This window comes from Kogia breviceps, chromosome 18 (genome assembly GCF_026419965.1).
Source record: "Kogia breviceps isolate mKogBre1 chromosome 18, mKogBre1 haplotype 1, whole genome shotgun sequence".
NCBI lineage: Eukaryota > Metazoa > Chordata > Mammalia > Artiodactyla > Physeteridae > Kogia > Kogia breviceps.
In genome coordinates, this window is record NC_081327.1 from 57017604 (window position 1) to 57040091 (window position 22488).

At 56.3% G+C, this 22488-nt stretch overlaps 1 protein-coding gene across 15 annotated transcripts in view; it reads left to right on the top strand.

The window, feature by feature from the left end:
• BANP (BTG3 associated nuclear protein) overlaps nucleotides 1–22488 on the top strand; it is a 133328-nt gene that overhangs the window by 66300 nt on the left and 44540 nt on the right. For all 15 annotated transcript variants that reach the window (XM_059045932.2, XM_067019729.1, XM_067019728.1 and 12 more), the window contains 4 exons: nucleotides 1885–2052; nucleotides 6618–6748; nucleotides 8266–8328; nucleotides 10579–10617. In XM_059045932.2, coding sequence (XP_058901915.1) covers nucleotides 1885–2052; nucleotides 6618–6748; nucleotides 8266–8328; nucleotides 10579–10617 — 401 coding nt within the window. The remainder of the gene's footprint in view (nucleotides 1–1884; nucleotides 2053–6617; nucleotides 6749–8265; nucleotides 8329–10578; nucleotides 10618–22488) is intronic.

Sequence of the window (22488 nt, forward strand, 5' to 3'; positions counted from 1 at the left end):
AGGGGATCTGAGGGTGGTCTGCGGGGTGTCCTTCTGTATTGGAGCAGGTACCTAACGAGGTGCTTGGGCACGTGTGGTCGCCACTTCTTTGCCTGTGTTCGGGCTCCTCTGTAGCTGTAGTGGGTAGTTGGCGCCTCCTGTGACCGTACAGCTGTAGTTAGTGGTCGGGTCCCCTTGTGACTATACGGTTCTTGTTCTCATAGTTGGGCTCCGTCAGTATTTGAGTTCTGTGGTGACTACAGTTGGTAGTTGGGGTCTCTTGTCACTCATGTGGGTAACTGGCTGGAACTTTGCGAGCCCCACCCTGCATCTAGAGCCGCGCCAGGCATGGAGCCGTCTCTCAGTAAACATCGGGATGGCCCCAGTTAGTTTAGAAATGACCTGAAAACCAGCAAAGAGGTGCCGCCTCCTTTATGTGCGTCCTTTTCTGCAGGAGGACAGAGTGGGGCTGAGGCTACCTTGCAGCTGGTCTTCTCTGTGACCCTGTGAGCCCTGCCCCTCCTTAACCCAGTTTCTCTTTATCAAGGTGGCACATTCTGGTTGTGTTTGGAGTCAAAATGCCTTAGGCTGCGTTCACAAAAGAGTTAAGTGTCTTTCCAAGACAAAAGAAACTTAATACAGTCCTTAAGAAAACAGACTTCCTTTGTTTTGATTATTCCTAGGGTCTGTGCTCTCCACAGAGCAGAGTTTAGGGACTGGGCATCGAATGAGCTCTCAGCTGATGCTCCAAACTGGGCGCTCTTAGCGGCCCAAACAGCAAGTTTTCCAGCTGGATCTTTTGATTATGAAATTTCTGAATTTCATCCATGTATTTTCCCATTAATCAGCGAAGCTTCATGACCAGATAGAAAGGAGATCATCCCGTTGAAAAGCATTTCTTGTGGTTCCCGTGTTGCCAACCGTTACCCCCGTTGATTCAGCACAAGGAAGAGGTGAAGTGGTCCAGTGAGAGCTGGGCGGGCTGGCAGGGAGGGGTCTCCATCTGCCACCCGGTTTCCTCCTTGCTGGTAAGGGGTCTCAGATGCCCACATCCTGCCCTGAGAGCTCGCCGTGACGCAGGGGCGGACAACGAGGGTGCCAGAGGGCTGCCCCGCCCTCTGTGGCCAGCGGTCCAGTGTCCAGTGGAGGGTCGCCCACTCGGCTGGGCGGGCTGGGCGTGCGCGCTGGGGGCCCCCGGGGAGTGGATTATGTCCGCCCTTAGGGCGTTTCATTCTGATGGAGGGAGGCGGATGGAGAGGCAAGGGAAGTTGTGTAGGCCTCAGACTCAAGTAGCAGTGGAAGAAAGTCTTCACATGAGTTGTAACCAGCATTTAGGCAACGAACGTGTAAGCACCTGTCACGCGCCTGGACATTCTGGGTTCTCGGCACGCGTGGATGAGGAGAGCACAGAGCCCGTGGTTGTGCGGGAAGCGGAGTAAACGCCAGCGGCACCTAAGTTCTCTGAAGCGCTGGAGCGCCGGGACGGGGGTGCCGGTGGGAGCACTCGGGGGTGAAGTGGGCTGGGTGCGGGGAGGATTGCCGAGCTCTCGCTGGAGCCCACACCTGAGAGGAGGGAAGGAGGCAGCCGGGCAGGCGTGAGCAAGGAGGGACGAGCTGCCGTTCCGGCGCGGCCTCGGGACCGGACGGGCCGTGCGTGGAGTCAGGTGGACGGTTGGAGCGCGGGGCACCCGGGGTGCTGGGGGAAGCCCCACCTCCAGCTCGGTGCGCGGCTCCGTGTGGTGGGGGCGGATCGCGTCACACAGGTTCGAGCTGAATAAATGAAAAGCGAGCACCGCACGCGGCCGGCGGGCCTGAGGCGGCTCTCGCCCGTCGCGCTTCCTGTCGGCGCTGCGCCCTGACCGCCCGCCGCGCCTCACAGAGCCTCCCCGCCGTGTGTTCTCGCAGGTCACCTCTTCTACAAATTCGGAATCACGGAATCCGACTGGTATCGAATCAAACAGAGCATCGACTCCAAGTGTCGGACGGCCTGGCGGCGGAAACAGCGAGGCCAGAGCCTGGCCGTCAAGAGCTTCTCCAGGAGAACCCCGTCCTCGTCCTCGTACGGCACCTCAGGTACGACGCGGCGCGCTCAGGGTGAGGAGCGCGGCTCTGTGCCCGCACGCGCCCTGTGAGAGGCGGGGCGCCTCGGCCGGACCCCGGGAGGCTCCGTGGCCGCTGTCGGGGGGCGGGCATCCCGGGTTCAGCGGCGGTGGCGGCGGCAGGTGCTGGGCCAGGAGCGCCTGGACGCCGCCCCGGGCGCCTCTCCTTCTGCCCGGCGGGCCGGCACGTTGCTGGCTCGCTGTCGCTGTCGCCGTCTGCGTGACGTCTGCAGGGGAAGGCTGGGGTGAAGCCTCAGTCGCGTCGTTACTGCCGCGGTGAGGACGCGGCCTCGCTTACGCTCAGCCTCAGGATGACGGGAGGCTCGTAGGCTTTCTTTGCAGCCATTGAAAGGACAGCTGCGCAAGTTCACCAGGAGTGACAGGGAGACGAGCGTCGCTCGTCACCGAAGATGTCTCAGAACGTTGTGACAGAAATGGTTTTTTAACTCTGCGGACGCGCCACGTGTCGGGCCGGGATTCGGGGGCGGGGCCGGCAGGGTGGGCGGAACTCTCGGGCCGGAAACGCTGCGGTGACGAAGCAAGTCACCTGGAGCCCTCGCGGCGTTATGGGTCTTTCTGGGCCAGACCTCAGGAAGCGGGTTCTCCTCGGTGGTTTGGTGGTTGTCAGATACTTGGCCTTCACTTGCCACGTGACTCATGCAAGCTGGGGGTGGCCGACGCCGACTCCGTGGGCCAGACGGGTCACGCCCGAGCAGAGCTCCTGTGCCGGGCCTGCGTTGAAGAGTCTCTCGGTGAGGGGTCCGGCCTTGCTGTCCCCACCGGGGTTCTGTCGTGGGAACCTAGGTAGCAGTTGGGGCCCCGCTGGGGGTGGCTCCTTGCCGAGCCGGACTGGCTCTGTGGTCCTCAGAGGGTCGGCGTGGGGGCTGTGGCTCCAGGGATGCAGGTTTCAGCGTGGCCGGGGACCTGCCGTCTTACCCCGGGGCCGCCTGGCCGGCGCGGCCGTGCTCGGTGCCTGTCCCCATCAGACGAGGTGCGCCGTGGAGCCCGCGTCCCCACCTCTGGAGGTGCCCGGGACACGTGACGAGCTGACTTGCGGGCGGGCCCCTCGGGATCGTGTTCAGTGCAGGTCCTGCCTCCGGGCGGTGGTCTGAGGCTCGGCGTTGCCCGCCAGCACCTGCGTGAGGCCCCGAGCCTGTCCGGCCCACGTTGGAGCAGGAGGGTGCTGGGTCCTGGAGCTGTGCGTGGGCTGCTGGGCCGGCCACCTTGCATCTGTCTCTGACCCTGCGGTTGGGGACTCAGGTGGCCTTTGCCCCTCAGGTCTGATCTCCATCACAGGCTGCTGATGTCACGCTTGGCCTTTGCCCGCGCTCACTTGTTTTGTTTTGCTTCTAGTGATTAGTGTTTCTTTCAGTTGAATGACAGTAATTCAGTTTAATGGTAGTCGTGTGTCTTCAGTTCCTCTGTTTTTCTGTCTATAAACATGTCAGGGTTCCTCCTAAGAGGCTGTGCGTTTTGTTTTGTTTTTCTTTTTCTTTTTGGCTGTGTTGGGTCTTCGTTGCTGCGCGCAGGCTTTTCTCTAGTTGTGGTGAGCGGGGGCTGCTCTTCGTTGCGGTGCGCGGGCTTCTCATTGCGGTGGCTTCTCTTGCTGCGGAGCGCGGGCTCTAGGCACACGGGCTTCAGTAGTTGTGGCACACGGGCTCAGTAGTTGTGGTGCACGGGCTTAGTTGGCAGGTGGGTTCTTAACCACTGCACCACCGGGGAGGTCCCCAGACTGTGGGTCTGAGCAACTCTCAGTGCTGCCGTTGGTCCTGTGGTCTCTTGTGGGTGGCGAATGGCCACCATGAGGGGCTCTTCAGTGCCGTGGCCGGGCGGGTGCTGAGCCTCAGGACGTGTGGCTCGGAATGGACTCTGGCCAGCCTCGGTGGCTTGGGAAGGTCCGCAGGCTCCAGCAGCACCGTCCGTGGCCAGAGTGACGGGCGTTTTCTCAGGAGCAGTGGGCCCTTTGTGTCGCCCTACGGGCCAGCTGCCTTCTGGGCCTCCGAGGACGGACACTGTGGTGCCACACAGCACCTTGCTTCCTCCGCCCACCCGGGTCTCGGTGCCTGGGTTGTGCAGCAGGGGGCACCGCTTCAGGGCGGGGGTCAAGGTGTGCCGTTTTAAGGAGCACTTGAGGGAGGCTGGCACCGTCGCACCCCCTTTGCCTCAGGTGCCGTGTCTGGGAAGCACGAGGGGCGAGTTCTGGGCTCTGGGACGGGTCTGGACTGCTCTCGGGTGGTCCGCTGGAAGCCGGAGGGCGGCCCCTCCTCGGGCGCCGGAGCCCTGGGAGTTTTGAGAGAAACACGGACCATGTTCTTCTTTTATCAGACTCTTTAGGAAGTACGTTGTTCTGTGACTTTCTGTGGACTGGATATTTTTCTACTTTAACGTACTGCCTACTTGGCCCAAACTCGCTACAGCACAGGGTGGTTGGTTAAAGGGCCTCTGGGATTTCGTCCTTGTTCTTCCTGCGGACTCGTGGCCTGACCCAGCGAATCTGGTCCTTAAGGCTATTCTGGTGACAGACATAATCCAGGAACATGTAATTTAGCCAGGATTCCATTAATTTGGAATTGGTAGTAACTCCAGCTGGAGTTGTCGTGTTCTCTTTTGAAGTATCAGCAGACAAATGCTACAACTGAGATTCTGAGCTGAGGCTGGTCTATTTAAGGCTGAATTAGTACTGCCCATTTGAACACAGACCACAACATCACTGGTTTTCAAGGGATTTAAAACATATCAGTTTATTAAAACGTTTGTATCTCACCCTGCTGTCTGGCCACACCCTGTGAACTTTCACATGTGCTTGAGCTTGAGGTGGCTGCATTTTACTGTGTAAACCTCTGCCCCCAGCGCTTTTCCCTACAGCTCTCACTGGGGAGCATCCGTGCAGGGCCCAGAACGGTAGGGTCGCAGAGAACGAGCTCCTGACTGTGTGTCTCTCTGGACCTGGGGGAGCGCGGCCGGTGGGGGCGAGGCCTTTGAGGGGCCGCCCTTTCCGGGTCACTGCCTGTGGCCGTGGTCCTCCCTCAGCATGAGTCCTTGCCTGGGGTCACTTGCCCTATCTCTTGGATTATTCTTGACCACAAGCGAGTAACAGATGCAGTTTTTTGCACTGCACTTTGATATCAGTATTGATTGTAAAACAGATTTAAATTGGTCTTCACATTGCGTAATTAGAGGGAGCTATTGATGACATGGTAAATTCAATAACTTGAATTTCCTAAGTATTAACATCTTAATACTGTTATACTGTAACTTTTTAAAAGGCAGCCAGTGGAATCGATACCGTGTCAATTTGATACCCACCGTTAAGCTGTTAAAATGCATGAAAATTCTTTTCTTCAAGAATCAGACATTTTATATCTTTTTCCTCTTTCCATTCATATCAGCATTCTACTTCTCAGAGAATTTCATTCTAATGTAATATGTTTTTATCTTTAGAAGTCTTTTTGAGTAATCCATTCTTTAGGACAAAAATATGTATATACATTGAAAATTAAAATTTTTTTTCGGAATCCTAATGTTCTAAGTGTATAAGAAAATTCTTCTTACTGAGATAGTATTACAGTTAAAAGTAATACACAACACATGAAAACAAACGTATCTCATTCTGGGTTAAACATGGAAGGTAAACTTTTATTGGAAGTGTTCCTTTAATTGAGTGGATGGAGCTTTTCTCCCAAGTTAGTTTTTTGTTTGTGTGTTTACTTTTGGCCGAGTTGGGATGTCATGCTTGGCCTTTACCCTCGCTCACTTGTTGTTTTGTTTTTCTTCCAGTTATTAGTGTTTCTTTCAGTTGAATGACAGTAATTCAGTGTCTTCAGTTCCTCTGTTTTCCTGTCCATAAACATGTCAGAGGCTGTGGGTTTTGTCTTGTTTTTGTTTTTCTTTTTGGCTGTGTTGGGTCTTAGTTGCTGCGCGCGGGCTTTTCTCTAGTTTTGGTGAGCGGGGCCTACTGTTCGTGGCACGGGCTTCTCATGGAGGTGGCTTCTCTGTGTTGCGGATCGCGGGCTCTAGGCGCGTGGGCTTCGGTAGTGGTGGCACACGGCCTCAGTAGCTGTGGCTCCTGGGCTCTAGAGCGCAGGCTCAGTAGTTGTGGCGCAAGGGCTTAGTTGCTCCGTGGCATGTGGGATCTTCCTGGGCCAGGGCTGGAACCCGTGTCCCCTGCATTGGCAGGCGGATTCTTAACCACTGCGCCACTGGGGAAGTCCCTCCCCTCCCAAGTTAGTTTAATTATCCGTGGACCTACCTTGCGCTGGTCTGGCAGAGTTTAGTACGCACTTTGTTCCTGTTTTTCGCTTGCCATTTTTGTCACTACATCTGAGGAGCTTCACTTACGTAGCGGGTGGAAACCATCTGTGTCTGTGGGTCATCGGGTCTTTAGACGCTGACTACAGGTGGGAAAGGCCCGCTCTCTGACAGCTGTTGCTCACACGCGGCACGTTGGAAGGCTCTCCCTTGGCCTCCGTGGGTGGTGTGGCTGGGGAGGAGGGAGGCAGAGGTGAGCTCGGCCTCAGGCTCGTGTGCATCTCCCCGCAGAGACCATGATGAGCACGCCTCCGCCCGCCAGTGAGCTGCAGCAGCCCCCGCCTCAGGCCCTGCACTACGCCCTGGCCAACGCCCAGCAGGTCCAGATCCACCAGATCGGGGAGGACGGACAAGTCCAAGTAGTATGTACTTCTCGCCAGTTTGCCTTTGCGAGTGGAAGGGGAGGGCTCGGCTGGGAAGCTGGGGGAGGGGCGCCACGACCAGCTTTCCCTGGACTAATGGATCCCGCTGACACCTTGGGAGGGGGTCCAAGTAGAAATAGTTAAGGTAGGCCTCCTACATCTCGTAGACCTCTCTGCCGGCCCCCCGCGGCTCCCCTGCCTGTGCGTGTCTGCCTGTCCTCCTGCGAGACGTCAAGATGTATCAGAGCTGTTTTCAGAAGCATGGGCACCCTTTGCTGAGAGAAGAATAATTTCATTCTGGGGCCAGCGGAGAGAGCTGGTGGCCTTAGTGTGTAGTTTCTTTCGATTGTGTGACGAGTCGCCCTTGTGCACTGCCGGCCCAGGTGGACCTTCATCCAGACCCTTCGCGGGAGAGCGGGGCAGGAACTTCCAGGGGATCCTGGGGGTGCTTTAGTCACCCAGCCTCCTCGCCATGGGCCTCGTTGCAGGGCTGCCTCCTGGAGACCTGGTTCTGACCCAGGCGGCCTTGGTTTGATGCTGCACTCAGCACGCTGCCCGGAAAGGGAGGGCTTCCTGAGAGCCCTGAGGAGGATTGTAAAGAGTTCTTCTTCCAGGGGAGATGGGACAGTTATAAACAGTGAATTCTTTGTTTAGCTGACAGTCACAAAAGCAGTTACTCTAATCTCGTTAGTAAGGAAGTTCTTTGAAAGAATTCCAGAATAGATAACTGTGATATAGGGATTACATAGATGTAGTAAAATGAAAGCAATAGAAAATTCAACAGTAGTTTATTTTCAGGTCCATTTTGATTAAGGTAGAATTTTAAGTAAGATAATGGATATTCATTTCACTGAGCTAAGTTAAGATTTACAGGAATTATTTGTCTGCCTGTATCTACAAACATAAATGCATTTTAGTTGGAGTCTGATACTTTGGAACCACGTTTATTATTTATTTCAGCTGTTTAAATAGTCATGTGTTTCTTTGATTTAAAAAGAGTTGGCTGACGTGTTTTCTGTGTAGACACGTGTACAACTGCCACCCACCCTCCTAGTCACGCTGCTGTGTAGCCTCCAGCACCCCCAGGTCACCAGGGACCCTGTCTGAAAGTCCATAAGCTTTCTGGTCCCTCTGAGTTGATAGTACAATTTAAAAAACAAAACAAAACAAAACACTTGTCAGTTTATTTTTCTGGAAAATTGTGGTTTCTCCTTTTTCCTGTATGTCCTTCGCATTCTTAAATGTGCCTTTTTAGTAACATTTAAAGATTTAGCAGATTTTTCCTAGGCCTCGTTGCCCCTTTAAGAATTACTGCACTGTATTCTGCGTTACGTCCTTAAAGGAGAACTTCAAGAGCGTGTTTAGTAAGCTCACACCATAGCTGTGGGATACTGGCCACTCAGGCCTTAGCTGTCTTTTCTTGAACTGCGAGTGGAGAATCAGGAACAGACGCTTCGGAGAGCGTTTCTTGTTTCCTCTGATGCTTCTTGGTGTCTTCTCTTCTGCGGATCCCACAGGGCCACCTCCACATCGCCCAGGTGCCTCAAGGGGAGCAGGTGCAGATCACGCAGGACAGCGAGGTGAGTCTGGCTGCCAGCCCAGGGCCCGCTCTGTGTCCACGGGCCCTCTGCACTCTGACCTCTGTCCGGTGCGGTGGACGACTGGGCATACCCAGATGACACAGATGTCCAGCAGAGACCACCTGCTTCCCACTTCCTGGGGCACAAACCCGAGGCCCGGCCTGCCCTCCCCACCTTCCTGCCCTTGCTGCACCGTGGCCCCACCTGGGTTTCTTTGTGAACACTTGCTATACGGAGGCTTTTGCTCCTGGCTGAAGTGCCCTCTGCAGCCCCAGGGGTGGGAGGAGCACGAGGGGGCCGCCCCTGAGACTGAGGCCTCACAGGTCCGTGGCTCCTCTTGGCGCAGGGGGCCAGTGCGGGACTAGAGGGAGGTGGGACTGTGGTGAGAGGGCCCGTGAAGGTCCTGTGAGCCTTTGGCGCAGCTTTTTCTGACTCAGCCCCGGCCGCCTGCGGTCCCGCCATCCCAGTCTCTTCCCACTGGTGTCCTTTTACTGTTACTCCACGGTACGGACAGAGGCAGGAGGCCTTCCTGGCTGCACGCGTACCTGCCCAGGGGGCTTTGTGTGTGCAGGTCAGCTTGCCCCTCCAAAGGCCAGGTCGGTGGGCCGGGCCGGGGCTCAGGGCTGCAGCCCGGAGATTGGGGTGTGGTTTCCTGCGCCTTGTCCCCACCTGGGAGCAGTGCACGCCCTGGACTACCTACCCCTCCATCCCCGTGTGTGCCGTGTGGGCGGAGCTGAGGGCCAGCGGTTGCTCCCGGCCTCGGGCATCTGCTGGCGCCAGGGGTTGTGGGCCCGGGTCTCAGGAGAGTCCTGGGGAAGCCTGGGACTCCTTTAGCGGTGCCTGCTGGCCCCTCATGTTCCGGCTGTGCCGGGCCGCTCTTCTCAAGTGGGTGATATCAGTGCCCCCCGACCTCTCCGTCCCAGCCCCCAGCCCCCAGCCCCACAGTCAGAGGGAAGAGGCGGGCAGGTTCTGAGGGGACGGCTCCGAGCTTGTCGAACCTCTGTGAGTCGTCAGATGACGGGACAGGTGTGTCCGTGGGAAGGTGGGGCGCACGGCCGGGTGGGTGACTGGGGGTGGGGAGGCTAGCGGGCGCGGGGGGAGGGGCAGGTCCCAGCAGGCCTGACCACAGGTAAGGAGTGGGCTTCCCCCTGCCTCCTGCGGGGCCAGCGGGCTGGGGGTGGGTGTCTGTGAGCTCACACAGAGCAACATGTGGGGGTGGGGGTGGGAGTGGGCAGCAAGCTAAGTGCAGACGCCCCCTTGGGGACAGGGGAGCTTCCCTTCTCCAGGCACAGGTGAGGGGGAGGCCACGCCCACAGAGGGCTGCCCGTCAACCAGCACGCCTACCTTGCTGGGGGCCCTTGAAAGGAAGGAAAACGGTTGCGGCTGGAAAAGGAGAGATCAATGTACACCCGCTTTTATGCTGTTTCTGCTCAAAATTCATTAGACTACTTGAATTTCAATTTTTAGTATCAATTTTGCCCTTTTTTTTTTAGTTTTCTTAACTGAATCCCTCCTCTGTATAATCCAGTGGTTTTTTTTTTTTTTTTTTTTTTTTGCTTCCATTAGGAATTGAATGCACCGAATTAGAAAAAATTGCTGATAGTGTAATGATTACTTTGTAATAAGTTACAATATGCAATTAGCCTTCTTATCACAATGAAACCTTACTTTGTTCACTTAAAAATTAGGTAGTTATTTTGTCAAAATGAGGCTATCTGTAAAGAGACATTCAGCAGCGCCTACCAGACTTTAAAACAACTATTATTTTTTTTAAACAAATGAAAATGAATTTCCAGCTGGTGAGATCTCAGTAGGCCTGTAGTCTGGTTAATTGCATTACGTCCCATTGATTTCCTGGTTGCCATGATGTGTCAGGTGTCCCAAAGGGGAAGCTGGGTGATGCGGCGCAGGACCTCTCTGTACTACTTTTGGTTCTTCTTGTGAGTCTGAGATTGTTTCAAAGTGAAGAGCTAGAAAAAAACATTTCCATTTGGGGGTCAGGGTTGGGGGATGGGTACAATGTTTTTTTAACTGGTTTGTTTTGTTTGTTTTTGTAAGAAAAAATAGCTCCTGTAAACTCAGCTTAAGTATTAGTATTTTGGGATTTTTATGGCTGTAAGGGACTGATGTTGGAATTGATGTTAGTGGTTTTTCTGGTTTTCACTAATGGCCTGGGGACGTTCCTGCCTCTTGTCTCGTGCATCTTAAAGCTGTTGTCTTTGATCACACCCTTATTCATCCATTTTGCAGGGCAATCTACAGATACACCACGTGGGACAAGATGGGCAGGTAAGTGCTCACCTGCGGTGGATCCCGGGCGTGGCAGGAGCAGTAGCGTTGGCCCCGGGGACACACGGAGACACACGGGGATAGGGCCTGTGGACGGGGATAGGGCGTGTGGACGGGGATAGGGCCTGTGGACGGGGATAGGGCGTGTGGACGGGGATAGGGCCTGTGGACGGGGATAGGGCCTGTGGACGGGGATAGGGCGTGTGGACGGGGATAGGGCGTGTGGACGGGGATAGGGCCTGTGGACGGGGATAGGGCCTGTGGACGGGGATAGGGCGTGTGGACGGGGATAGGGCGTGTGGACGGGGATAGGGCGTGTGGACGGGGATAGGGCCTGTGGACGGGGATAGGGCATGTGGACGGGGATAGGGCCTGTGGACGGGGATAGGGCGTGTGGACGGGGATAGGGCGTGTGGACGGGGATAGGGCGTGTGGACGGGGATAGGGCCTGTGGACGGGGATAGGGCGTGTGGACGGGGATAGGGCGTGTGGACGGGGATAGGGCCTGTGGACGGGGATAGGGCCTGTGGACGGGGATAGGGCGTGTGGACGGGGATAGGGCGTGTGGACGGGGATAGGGCCTGTGGACGGGGATAGGGCGTGTGGACGGGGATAGGGCCTGTGGACGGGGATAGGGCCTGTGGACGGGGATAGGGCGTGTGGACGGGGATAGGGCGTGTGGACGGGGATAGGGCCTGTGGACGGGGATAGGGCCTGTGGACGGGGATAGGGCGTGTGGACGGGGATAGGGCGTGTGGACGGGGATAGGGCGTGTGGACGGGGATAGGGCGTGTGGACGGGGATAGGGCCTGTGGACGGGGATAGGGCATGTGGACGGGGATAGGGCGTGTGGACGGGGATAGGGCGTGTGGACGGGGATAGGGCGTGTGGACGGGGATAGGGCGTGTGGACGGGGATAGGGCCTGTGGACGGGGATAGGGCGTGTGGACGGGGATAGGGCGTGTGGACGGGGATAGGGCCTGTGGACGGGGATAGGGCCTGTGGACGGGGATAGGGCGTGTGGACGGGGATAGGGCGTGTGGACGGGGATAGGGCCTGTGGACGGGGATAGGGCGTGTGGACGGGGATAGGGCGTGTGGACGGGGATAGGGCGTGTGGACGGGGATAGGGCGTGTGGACGGGGATAGGGCCTGTGGACGGGGATAGGGCCTGTGGACGGGGATAGGGCGTGTGCACGGCGGGGCCCTGGGCTCTTGTGCAGCAGCTGTCTGTTAGAATAAGGCAGGTTTCGTTCCCGTTCATTGCTGTCAAACTCCAACCACTGCCTTTTTTTCTGGTCCTGAGAAAAAGACCCTGAAACCCTCATTGAGTTCACCTGACGTGAACTGTCTACAGAGTGAAGCGCCCGGCTGAGGTGTTCTAGGGGTGATTTGCTTTCTTAAGATGGAGTGAAATAGGATTGACATTTTCACGTCCTCATGAAGAGTTTCTGTTGAAGAGATGTTATAAACTCAGATGTTATATAACTCAGGTTATAAAACCTGAGTAATTATGAAAGAGAGTCTGGAGGCTCTTCCTTTTTTATAAAACGTAACTTAGGAATCATGAACATGGAGCTCAGTCACTATCAAGATAACCTTGGACGTTGTTCTCAGAGCCGAGCGCACGCTCCCTTCTGGCACACTGCGTGCACCTCCCACGTCCTCGGCGAGGGCCTCGTGTCTGCCGCAGACGGTCGTGCAGGGTGTGCGTTGCTGGACTCGAAACCAAAGGACATCACGCCCCGAGGGTTTCCCCCCGTTGAGCCCTCGGAGCGCCGTGGGACGAGTGCGACGTTCGAGTGGAGTTTCTTCGTTGAAAGTGTCATCCTGAACATACTCATGAGGTTTTAATCAAAGTCCTAAAGCAGTGTTAATATATACAAATAGCTGCTTTGGCAGAGAGCCAAAAAGCCGAAGCATTGCAGAATTTTTAAAGCTGCACTGAGTTTTAACCTCAGTTAAACCTCTTCTTCAGCATCCTTCTCGGGGCTTTTACTCCAGGTCAGGAAAGCTGGGGACGCGTTGTCACTTGAGCGTTGAGACAAAACCTCTGACTTCCCAGAGTCGTGCTTCTGGTTGTCTCTGCTGCTGCTGGTCGGGTGGCCCAAGGTGAGCCGGCAGCCTGGGGAGGGCTGTCGCTTCCTGGCAGCCGTGTTTGCTTGCCTTTCCGCTGTGCTTTCGGGGAAGGTGCAGGGACAGGAGCCCTGTCCGGGAGGGTCGGTTACAGCGGGGAGCAACGCAGGGGCGTCGAGCCAGCCTCTGCCAGCGGGAGGGCAGCCTTGTCCATCCTGCAGCGTGGGCCCTGCCACCCACCTTGGGCCTCACATACCGCGATCTGCACTTGCGTCCGTTGGAGCAGATGAAGGGTTGAGGGGCCCCCTGACCCCCAGGTAGGCCCTGTGAGGCTAGGCACTCAAACCCAGGGTGGAGGGGTGAGGGTGGCAGAGGGGAGAGCACGGGGGTTAGAGGTGAAGCTCCACTTGGGCTGAGAGCACGGGTTGCACTTACTGGAGAAACGTCCGAGTCACACTGCTCACCCAGTCCTTGTCCAGTGGAGTGACAGTCACGGTCGGAGGCTGAGATGCCTCAGCATCTCAGTGAGGCTTGTTCCTCCCCCGACCCGGACGTCGAGTTGGCCGAGTGTAGACAGAACAGTCCCCAGAGGGTTCCATCGGTCAACAAGGCCGCACGCAACGTTCACGTCGGGTTCACTCTGGCAACACGTGCTTTCTTGGCTTTGCCGCTTTGTACGTTAGAGATGTTTGTGAGGTTATGTGGACATTTTTAACATTAGCAAGATATTTTAAAATTTTTAAGGGAGTTGTACAGGATTAGAATTTGACCTGGTTTGGTACATTAATTAAGAATGATGTGATTAAAAACATGTTTAGGGAGCAGTAAATTGTGCCTTGCGTCCCTTTAGCGCAGCATCTGTCCTTCCGCTGAGACCTTTCCTCGCACTGTCCATAAATCCTCGCCTTCAGTCACACAGCAGTTTTGCCTTTCACACCTGGAGTCTGGTTGCCTCCGGGGCTGTGCTGGCCTGATGTTCTGCCCCTTGAAATGCAGGCCGTTTTGGGGGGAAAGTGAGGGTCTGTGCTCAAGCAAAGAGGTGCTGCTCTTCGGAAGGAGCGGACACGTCCGCCTGCCGTCGTGAGTGTGCGGGCAGCGGGGGCCTGGCTGCGGGAACGGTGCCGTTAGCCTCCTGCGCTGTAGGCAGGCAGGCAGGCAGGCCCCAGAGCTTGTGGACGGAGCAGTCACTTCGGTTGGGCTCGTCGCTGGGGAATCGGGTCATGGGACCCCTTTCAACCATTAAGGTGTGAATTTGAGCCCCCAAAGTGGGGCCTCTGGGAGTCCAGCCAACAAACACTGGGCCTTGGACCCCAGTGGGTGCTTGGTGAGCTGCTCTCCCCACCCTGTGGTTGCCGGAGGGGCTTTTCCGGGTGAGGAGGGGTTCCCCTCTCGGGGAGAGAGGGGACACCCCGAGCTGGGGCCACTGCTCCGCGGCCGGCTTTCGCTCGTCCCAGCTCACCGGTGGGCCAGGTAAACCCGGCTCCAGGTCTGTCCGCCCTCCTTAGAGCTCAGAGGTGCACCGCGGGTGTGAGTCTGCCTTTGGGCCTTGAGAGGCGGCCTCACCGTTTTCATCCCGACTCGTCCTGGCCGTGCATGGGGCAGCAGCGTGGGGTGTGGGACAGCCCCACCACGTGCAGGGGCGTTCCCGTCGGGTGTTGTGCCTAGGCGCGTGGCAGGGCCTCCCTGCCCATCCCAGACACCCAGCTTTCCCCCCCGCTGTGCTGTCTTGCCCACAGAGGGTCTCTGCTCACTCCAGGCCCTAAAAGCACCACGGTGGGTTCTGCCTTGCTTCAGCTGCTCATGGCCGGCGCTGGGGGACTTTGCAGTAATGCATGGCAGTTTCGGGGTGCTTTCTCTTCACACCGCAGGACTGTGTACTGTCGACAACTGTCTGAATTTGACCCCAGTCAGCGGGGTCTCCGGGTGCTGGCAGCAGCAGGTGCTGGGACTTCAGGGATCTGACCCTTAGGAAGGGCAGGGAAGGCTGAGGGTAATGCTCTCAGATCGGGGACTGGTTCCCATGGAACCACAGCGCCTCCTGGCTTCTCAGAAGTCACCTGTGACTCAAACAGTGGGCTCTCTGAATTTGCATGGTGAATTTTGGGTAAAAAGGTGGCCATGCCTTTATAGGGAATATCTGGATATTCAGTTTAGACAGGAAGAGGTACAGGCTTTGATTCTGATGAATTTGATGTGGTTGAAGATTTAGCCAACTCAGAATAATCTTTCTGATTTCTCTAATCAGTTGGAGGAAAAGCAAAATAATCTTACTCAGTTTAGGAGGTGGCAGTGCACTTGTAGAACTAAATCTGCAAGTACAGACGTTACACGGGAGGTGAACTCTGAGAACTGGAGGAAAGAAGTGGCCCAAAGAGGACGTTTGTTCTGGAAATGCTCTCAGTGTCACCCTGGCTTCTTCCAGGAGGCAGATGGAGGTGGGGAAGCGGAGGGCATCCTCCTGGCGGGAGGCGGGGTGGGTCCGGCGGGCCCTGCTCTGTGGCGGGGCTCTGTGGGGTCACAGGCGCTTCATGTCAAAGCCTCACGTCTCCTGGGACGTGTGGGTGTGCTTTATTCTTTCCCTCTCCCTTCTCTCAAGGTCACTGTTTTCTTGGGGGTCGGGTTGCCTGGGGCGTCGAAGTGTGTTGTTTCACTTAGAGCTTCGCGTGTGGCCCCTCGGGTGAAGAGACCACTGCGGAGGAGTGGGCGGGTATGGGGCCGAGCGTGTCTGTCACGTCCGCGAGCGTGATCCCCACGCTGGGCTCATCTGGGTAATTCAGGGAGATTCCGAGGGGACGCATGCAGTGAAAAGACGTGCGCTGCCTCTGCTCCATCTCCTGACTGTTCTGCTTTGAGCGTCCTGAGCTGCTCAGCGTGTGTGAGTTGAAGGGAAGCGGGCTGAGTGGCTCATCTCGGCTCGGTCGCGTTCGGAGGACAGCGGCTGGCAGTGAGACCGTGGGATTGGGGACCTGCGTTGGCGCTGGCCTTGTGGCACAGAGGCACCTGGCTCTGAATCCGCCCCGGTTAGAGCCAGTCCCGAACCAGTCACCCTTCAGCTGTGCAGACGAATGCGTGCCGGGAACCACGGGCTTTACTGTGAGACTCTGAGCGCTGGGACGCCCCCCCCCTTCCCGTGCTGCTGGTCTGATCGTCATCTGGGCGCGGCCATCGCTTGCTGTACGAACCCCGCCCCCGCCGCCAAATGTGGCGCCAGAAAAGACAATTGGTTATTATCCCTGGGGCTTCCCTGCTGGCGCAGCAGTTAGGAATCCGCCTGCCAATGCAGGGGACGCGGGTTTGAGCCCTGGTCCGGGAAGATCCCACATGTCGTGAAGTAACTAAGCCCGGGCGCCACAGCTCCTGAGCCTGCGCTCTAGAGCCGGTGAGCCACGACTACTGAGCCCGTGTGCCCCAACTACTGAACCTGTGCCCTAGAGCCCTCGAGCCACAACTAATGAGCCTGCAAGCCACAACTACTGAATCCTGCGAGCCACAATTACTGAGCCCGCGCTCTAGAGCCCACAAGCCACAACTACTGAGCCCGCACGCCTAGAGCCCATGCTCCGCAACAAGAGGAGTCACCGCAATGAGCAACCCGTGCACCGCAACGAAGAGTAGCCCCTGCTCGCCGCAACTAGAGAAAGCCTGCGTGCAGCAACGAAGACCCAACACGGCCAAAAACAAATAAAATTTAATACCCTTCACCATTCGGGGTTCACTGGGCCCAGCGGGAGGGAGGTGGTTCTGCTCCACGTCATGTCACCGGGTCGTCTGGAGGCTCGGGGCTGCCCTGTCCAGGGGATCGCTCCCGGGCCTGGAGCTGGGCTGTCCCCCCAGCCCCTCGGTTCTCCGTGAAGGCTCCCCCAGTGGCCCAGGGCCTCACAGCACGGTGGCAGGGTCTGCAGGGCAGATGTCACCAGCTTTTGAGGGCTGGGGTGCAGACGTGCAGGCCCCATGGTGGCCACACTCCTGAGGGCGGTGGGGGATGTCCACGCCCTGGTCTGAATCCAGAGGGTGTTGCTTGCAAAGTGGGATGTGACGACTCTCGGCGTCCATTTGGGGCCCGGCGCGGCTTGACGTGAGCCCCTGGAGGGCAGGGCCCGCGTCCTTCACGGGGAGGCAGGGCCCTGCCTGAGTGCCCGCGGAGGCCTGGTGGGTTTCCATGGAGACGGTTACAGCGAGAATCACGCACCATGAGCCCCGGAAATGAGCCTCACCACTCAGGCTGGTGGGCTGGGGGTGAGTCTGTCAGTGCTGGCGTTGAGACCTCAGCCCACCCACCCGAGTGGCATAAAATCTGCATCGAGAAACCTGACACTTATTAACTGTGTGCTTCTTTGGGGCAGCTTGGCTGATGGTAAAAGATGGGTGCATGTTTTATGATTATTGTATATTGTTAAATTTTTGTTGAACTGTTAGAACAGCCTTAAAATGTCCTTTTCTGCAGTTAAAGAATTGAGATTTTTAAATCTAGATTTATACGATTTCTGAGTTTTGCATTCTGTTCATCTTGGTTTTGGGGGAGTTTAAGAAAACAAAGCAAAGACCGCAACATTCATTCGTGTGAGTAAGAAGCAGTGCTCCCAAGCAGGCTGTTTTGCGATAAGCAACAGCTGCTGCTGGCTGACCGCAAGGTCCCCTGGCCACCATGTCTGCGGCGCCTCTGTTTCCAGGGCTCGTCAGCACCTGAGGGCAGGCCCGTTCCTGGGAGGGCGCTGGCGCCTTTGTTTTAGTTAATACCGAGTTGTCGGTAAAGGTCAGAACAGAGCCCGGGAGGAGGAGGCTGGGCCCCCCCGCACCTCCAGTATCATGCTTCGGCCTCCCCACCGTGTGCGGGTAACCCGTGGGTGGCAGGGCCACCCCTGGTGCCACAGCCATGGGAGGAGCCAGCCTGCTGTCCACGGGGCTGGTGTCCCTTTCTGGAGCTGGACGTGTGCTCCTTCCGACATCCCAGCCCCTCTTGTGTTGCTGTTGATGATGTGAACTAGGGGATGTTGGTCCCCTTACATGTGGGGACAGTAGCCGGTGCCTCTTCCAGGGTTGTGCAGGGAAGTCAAGTCCAGGGTGGATGCAGCCCCCAACTCTCATATGAGTCCTGAAGCCCCCGCCTTGGCTCCAGGTCTCTAGAACACAGTCATCACTGCTGTTGGCACCGCCACCACCAGGACTCCACAGCCACTGTCACCTCCACCAGCGTCACCTCCCCCTACACCACCATCACCACCATCAAGGGATCAAGCGAGTTTTGATGATTGTGAGCTGTGATCTGTCTTCTCTGCCTCGTTCTGTGGAGACGAAAGTGACAGAGCCCCCTCTGCCTGGCCCTTAGGAGTTTTACTGGGGGAGGTGACGTAAGCCAGGAGTGTGTGAGAGGGGTAAGGGGCAGACCCACGCGCTGTCTCTTGCCTGTCGCGTCGCGCATTCAGTAGGCACTCGGGTGTGGAGCGGAGCCGTGGAGCTTCACAGAGCTGCTGCCAGAGGGCATGTGGATCCAGGCGGTTCAGATCTAGTGAGATGGGAACGCTCACTTGGTCCCAGCTCCATTGCCAGACAATATCGTATCTGTTGGAGCATCTGAATCTGGGTCAGTTTTTTCTCCATCGTTGGGAAATTTTCAGCCATATGGGGAATCTTTAAAGACTGGAGCTTTAGTCATGTTGCTTACATTGTGAATCACGAAATGTTTTAGTACTGTTTCAACTAGATGCGTATTTTGGTAGATTTTTATTTTTTTTACAGTTGTGGTTAACGTCATCTAAGATGCATATGAAAAAAGTTGTCTCTCTGTCTGTAGGCTGAATGATGTCAGGACACTTGCAAACCTGGGAGTCGTGTGTATTTTGGCAAAGTCCGTCTCTGCAATAATGAATATGCCACACAGAAACACACACGTGCGTGGGTCACATGTGTTAAAAAAAGGCAACACGGTGATGTGTCCAGGTTACTCTCATCCTACATCTGTGAGATAACTTCACCAGTATCTAACTAAACAGCCCTGGCGTTCTCGAGACTCTTAAACCTCTCTCGAGTTCTTTGGCATTTGTGTCCATCCTTATACTTTGCTTAAAAGTAAATCTCAGTAGCTCTCGGAACTTTTTCCATAAAATGAGGCATTATAAACCCAGCTGGGAAAAAGATTAGAAGAGATGGGAAGTATCCAACATTTTATGTGTAGGACTTTTTTGGAGTGTAGGCCTTTTTTGGGGTGGATGAGAAGAAGGGCTCTGTGTGTAGGTTGCTTTTATCTGTAGCAGTGAAACAGTGTCTGCCATTTCCAGGGGCTCTAATCTACTTTTAGTGGTCTGCCACGCCAGGAGAGCAGTCTCAGCCTTGCAGATGGTACACACTGGCACTTCACTTCGTTTTTAAAAAAATTTATTTATTTATTTATATTTTCATTTTTGGCTGCGTTGGGTCTTAGTTGCTGCGTGCGGGCTTTCCCTAGTTGCAGCGAGCAGGGGCTACTCTTCGTTGCTGTGTTCGGGCTTCTCATTGTGGTGGCTTCTCGTTGCAGAGCACGGGCTCTAAGTATGCGGGCTTCAGTAGTTGTGGCACGTGGGCTCAGTAGTTGTGGCTCGCGGGCTCTAGAGCGCGGGCTCAGTAGTTGTGGCACACGGGCTTAGGTGCTCCACGGCATGTGGGATCTTCCCAGACCAGGGCTCGAACCCGTGTCCCCTCTATTGGCAGGCGGATTCTTAACCACTGCGCCACCAGGAAAGCGCTCACACTGTCACTTCACTTCTAATAAAAATGTTCCCTTCAAGAAAGTACGTTCCTTCCAAAAAACGGACACACATCTTGGAGAACCTAGGTAGCTCAGGGAATTAACCCCTCATGGAAAAGCCTTCTCTACCAGAAATGGTGGAAAATATCGTTTAAATGAGAAAAGGCCAGATGTGGAGGGAGTTTGGTGTTGAGTGGTTCCCCAAAATACCCTAGAAGAGTCACAGAAACAACGACGCATCTCCTGCTGCCCGGCCGTGGAAGCCGAGCATGGCGCTGCAGGCTGTCGCCCTGCCGGGGGCAGCTGGCCCTATCGGGACCTGGTGGCGTCTCCTGCTGCCGGCTCCGTTCCTCGGGAATCCTGGTCCCCAGCGGAGGCTTGGGGCTGCCGGAGGGGCACCCGACTCCCAGGACTCGCCGTTCGCCACCTCCTGGGCCCGTGGGCAGCAGGGGAGGCAGTTTTAGGCGTGGCCGAGGATGACCAGTTAGTGATGCTGGCCTGGCAATCCAGGCCTGTCATTTGTCCCTGGATCTGTGACGAACAAGACGGTTTCCGGTCGGACAAGGCCCGGAGGAGGTTGACAGAGGTTTGGGCAGGGAAGGACATTGTAATGGTGTTTGTAGAAGAAGCTGCACCATGTGGTTACTTATGTGTACGGTTCCAGTATTTTAGGTCATTGGAGTCACGATGTCTTTGGAGGCTCAGGTCAGTTGAGGCTGAGTAGCTTTACAAGAAAACCCCAAAGGCCCTTCCGATTGTTTGGACGCGTCGCCCACGGCCCTGAGCCCCTTTGGTCAAGCCCCACCTCAAAGGTTTTGACTCCAGACAGGCAAGGGAGGAGTGACAGGCCTTAAAATTCGAGAATCGTTTTTGATCAGTTTCATCATTTTCAAATACACGTTTAAAATGTTAAGTTAAATAGCTTTAATGCTATTAGATCCAAATTTTGTCCATTTCTGTCCTTCACAGTACCCAGTGTAGTATCAGTGGTCAGTGCTCAGTGATTCCTTGTTGATGAATGAATATAATAATTATTTCAAATTAGCATTAGTTAACTGTAAGATATGCATGTGAGTTGAAAGCATTTTGATACACTTTTATTTTTAAGCCGTTTCAAAATGTAGCGTATGTTCACTGATGATTTTAGTCATGAGTAATAACTTGCAAATGTCCAGAGGAGTACCTACCTAAACCTTACAGCTCAGTAGGCTGAAAAATTGTGACTTCTGACTGATTCCAAATTTCTCTTTAGTGAGGCCTAAGTTGTGGAACTTTTTCTGCATAAGGAAGGTTTGGTGATTTCTCTGGGCTCTCCTGAAGCTTTTCTGTCACTGTCTGTGTTTTCCGTTAGGGGTGTGCGTGCAGCGGGCAGTGGAGCCCATGCCTGGTGCTGGACCAGTGTCCCTGGTGTTTGGGTGATGGTGCAGAGCTGCTAAGGATTCTTTGCCCCAGCAACTGTACTCCAGACGCCGTCAGCGCAGCTGCTGTCTGTTGGAAGGAACCGAGTTACCACTCCTGCACCAGGAATTTACCTTCCGGATTTGTAGCTGTGGAGGAGGGTGGGTGGAAGGCCAGCCCTATAAGGGGGCTGCCCCGTAAAGTTCTGGCCATTTTTCCAGATGGTTCACTTCCTTGCAGTAAGAGAAATAGGGGATGGAAAGTAGCCGTGGGGCCGTTTCCGCCCTGTCCTGCGCAGGCCCCGGCTTTCCCCCGAGCGAGCCCCAGGAGCTCTGGCCGTCCATGCTGTAGAGACCGGAGGCTCGCTGCGCGTGCGCTCGGTGGGGTCGCGCGTGGACTCCGGTGGTGGCAGAGCCCAGAGGGGAGTCTCTGCACCGTGTGAGCGTCTGAGTTTAGACAGTGGATCTGGGCGGGTGGGGTGCCGGAGTTGGCGCTGGGCTCTCCCGGCGCCACGGGTCTCCAGGGCTTGGAGGTCTCAGGAGGACCTGGTGGAAGCTGCAGGAAGCTGAGCCGGGGGGCCGGGGCCACCAGACGGGCGTGCGGCGTGAGCGCTCTCACGGGGCTGGGACGCGAGTGACCCCTTGAGCCACTCAGCAGAGGTACTGCAGGAGACAAACCTTTCAAGCACAGTGTCATCTCCCACTTTTACCCCCTGTGAGAGCGCACCTCCGGGTGACCGCTGGCTTCGTTGTGTGCTCGTGAGGAACCTTTCGTCTGGAAATCACAGGCGCGGTCTGATCAGGGCGCCCCGGGGCCGGCGAAGGCCGCTGCTCCGGCGGGGCTGGAATGCCGGGCGGAGTTGGAGGACGCGGACGGGCCCCCAGCCTGGGCCCCGTGGGCAGAGGGTTCAGAAATGTGACACCCCCCGAGGCGGGAGCGGCGCGGACGCTCCTGTTCGGGCTCCACGCGGCTCCAGAGCGGAGGTCGATTCTGGTCAAGAAGATGCCGAGGAATGGGGACGGCGAGTTTCCTCTCACACAGGGAGTAGGGGGAGCATTTGCAGATGTACCGGCAAACTCCGCTACCGTCTTTCTCCACGTCTCTTCTGAGGACTTACGGCCCCTAATGAAATGACATTCAGGTGACGTGCCACTGGGCTGGGACTGGAGAGAGAGGGTAGCGCCCGGCACCCCTGTCAGGTGTGGGAGAGAGGAAGGGGGACGGAGGGACTGAAGGACCCTTGCACCGACAGGCACGCTGAGCTTGACAGGCGTTCAGGCTGGCAAACGAATCTGGAATTATTTTCGTGTGTACGCAAATACAGTCACTGACTTCAAGAATCCAGGCGATGTTTCTCGCTGACGCCAAAGTAAAACGAGCGGACGGCTCCTCGGGTGGCCCCACACCCGGCTTCAGAGCTGCCCGCTGAGCTGTTGCTTTCAGCCCCGTGCCCACGTAACGTGCCCACCTCGTCCCCTTGCTCTATAGACACGAGCCCCGTGCTGACCGGTGAAGGTCGGCCCACACTCTGACCGTGGCCTTCCTGCGGCGAAGGATGCACATTGGTGTGGACAGCCGGCTTTGGAGTGGAGCCCTTTAGAAAGGGGCAGCGTGGGCCAGCAGCCCAGTGACAGCCGCCCCGCCTGCCGGCAGGTGCTTTACCTAGCGAGGGCGGGC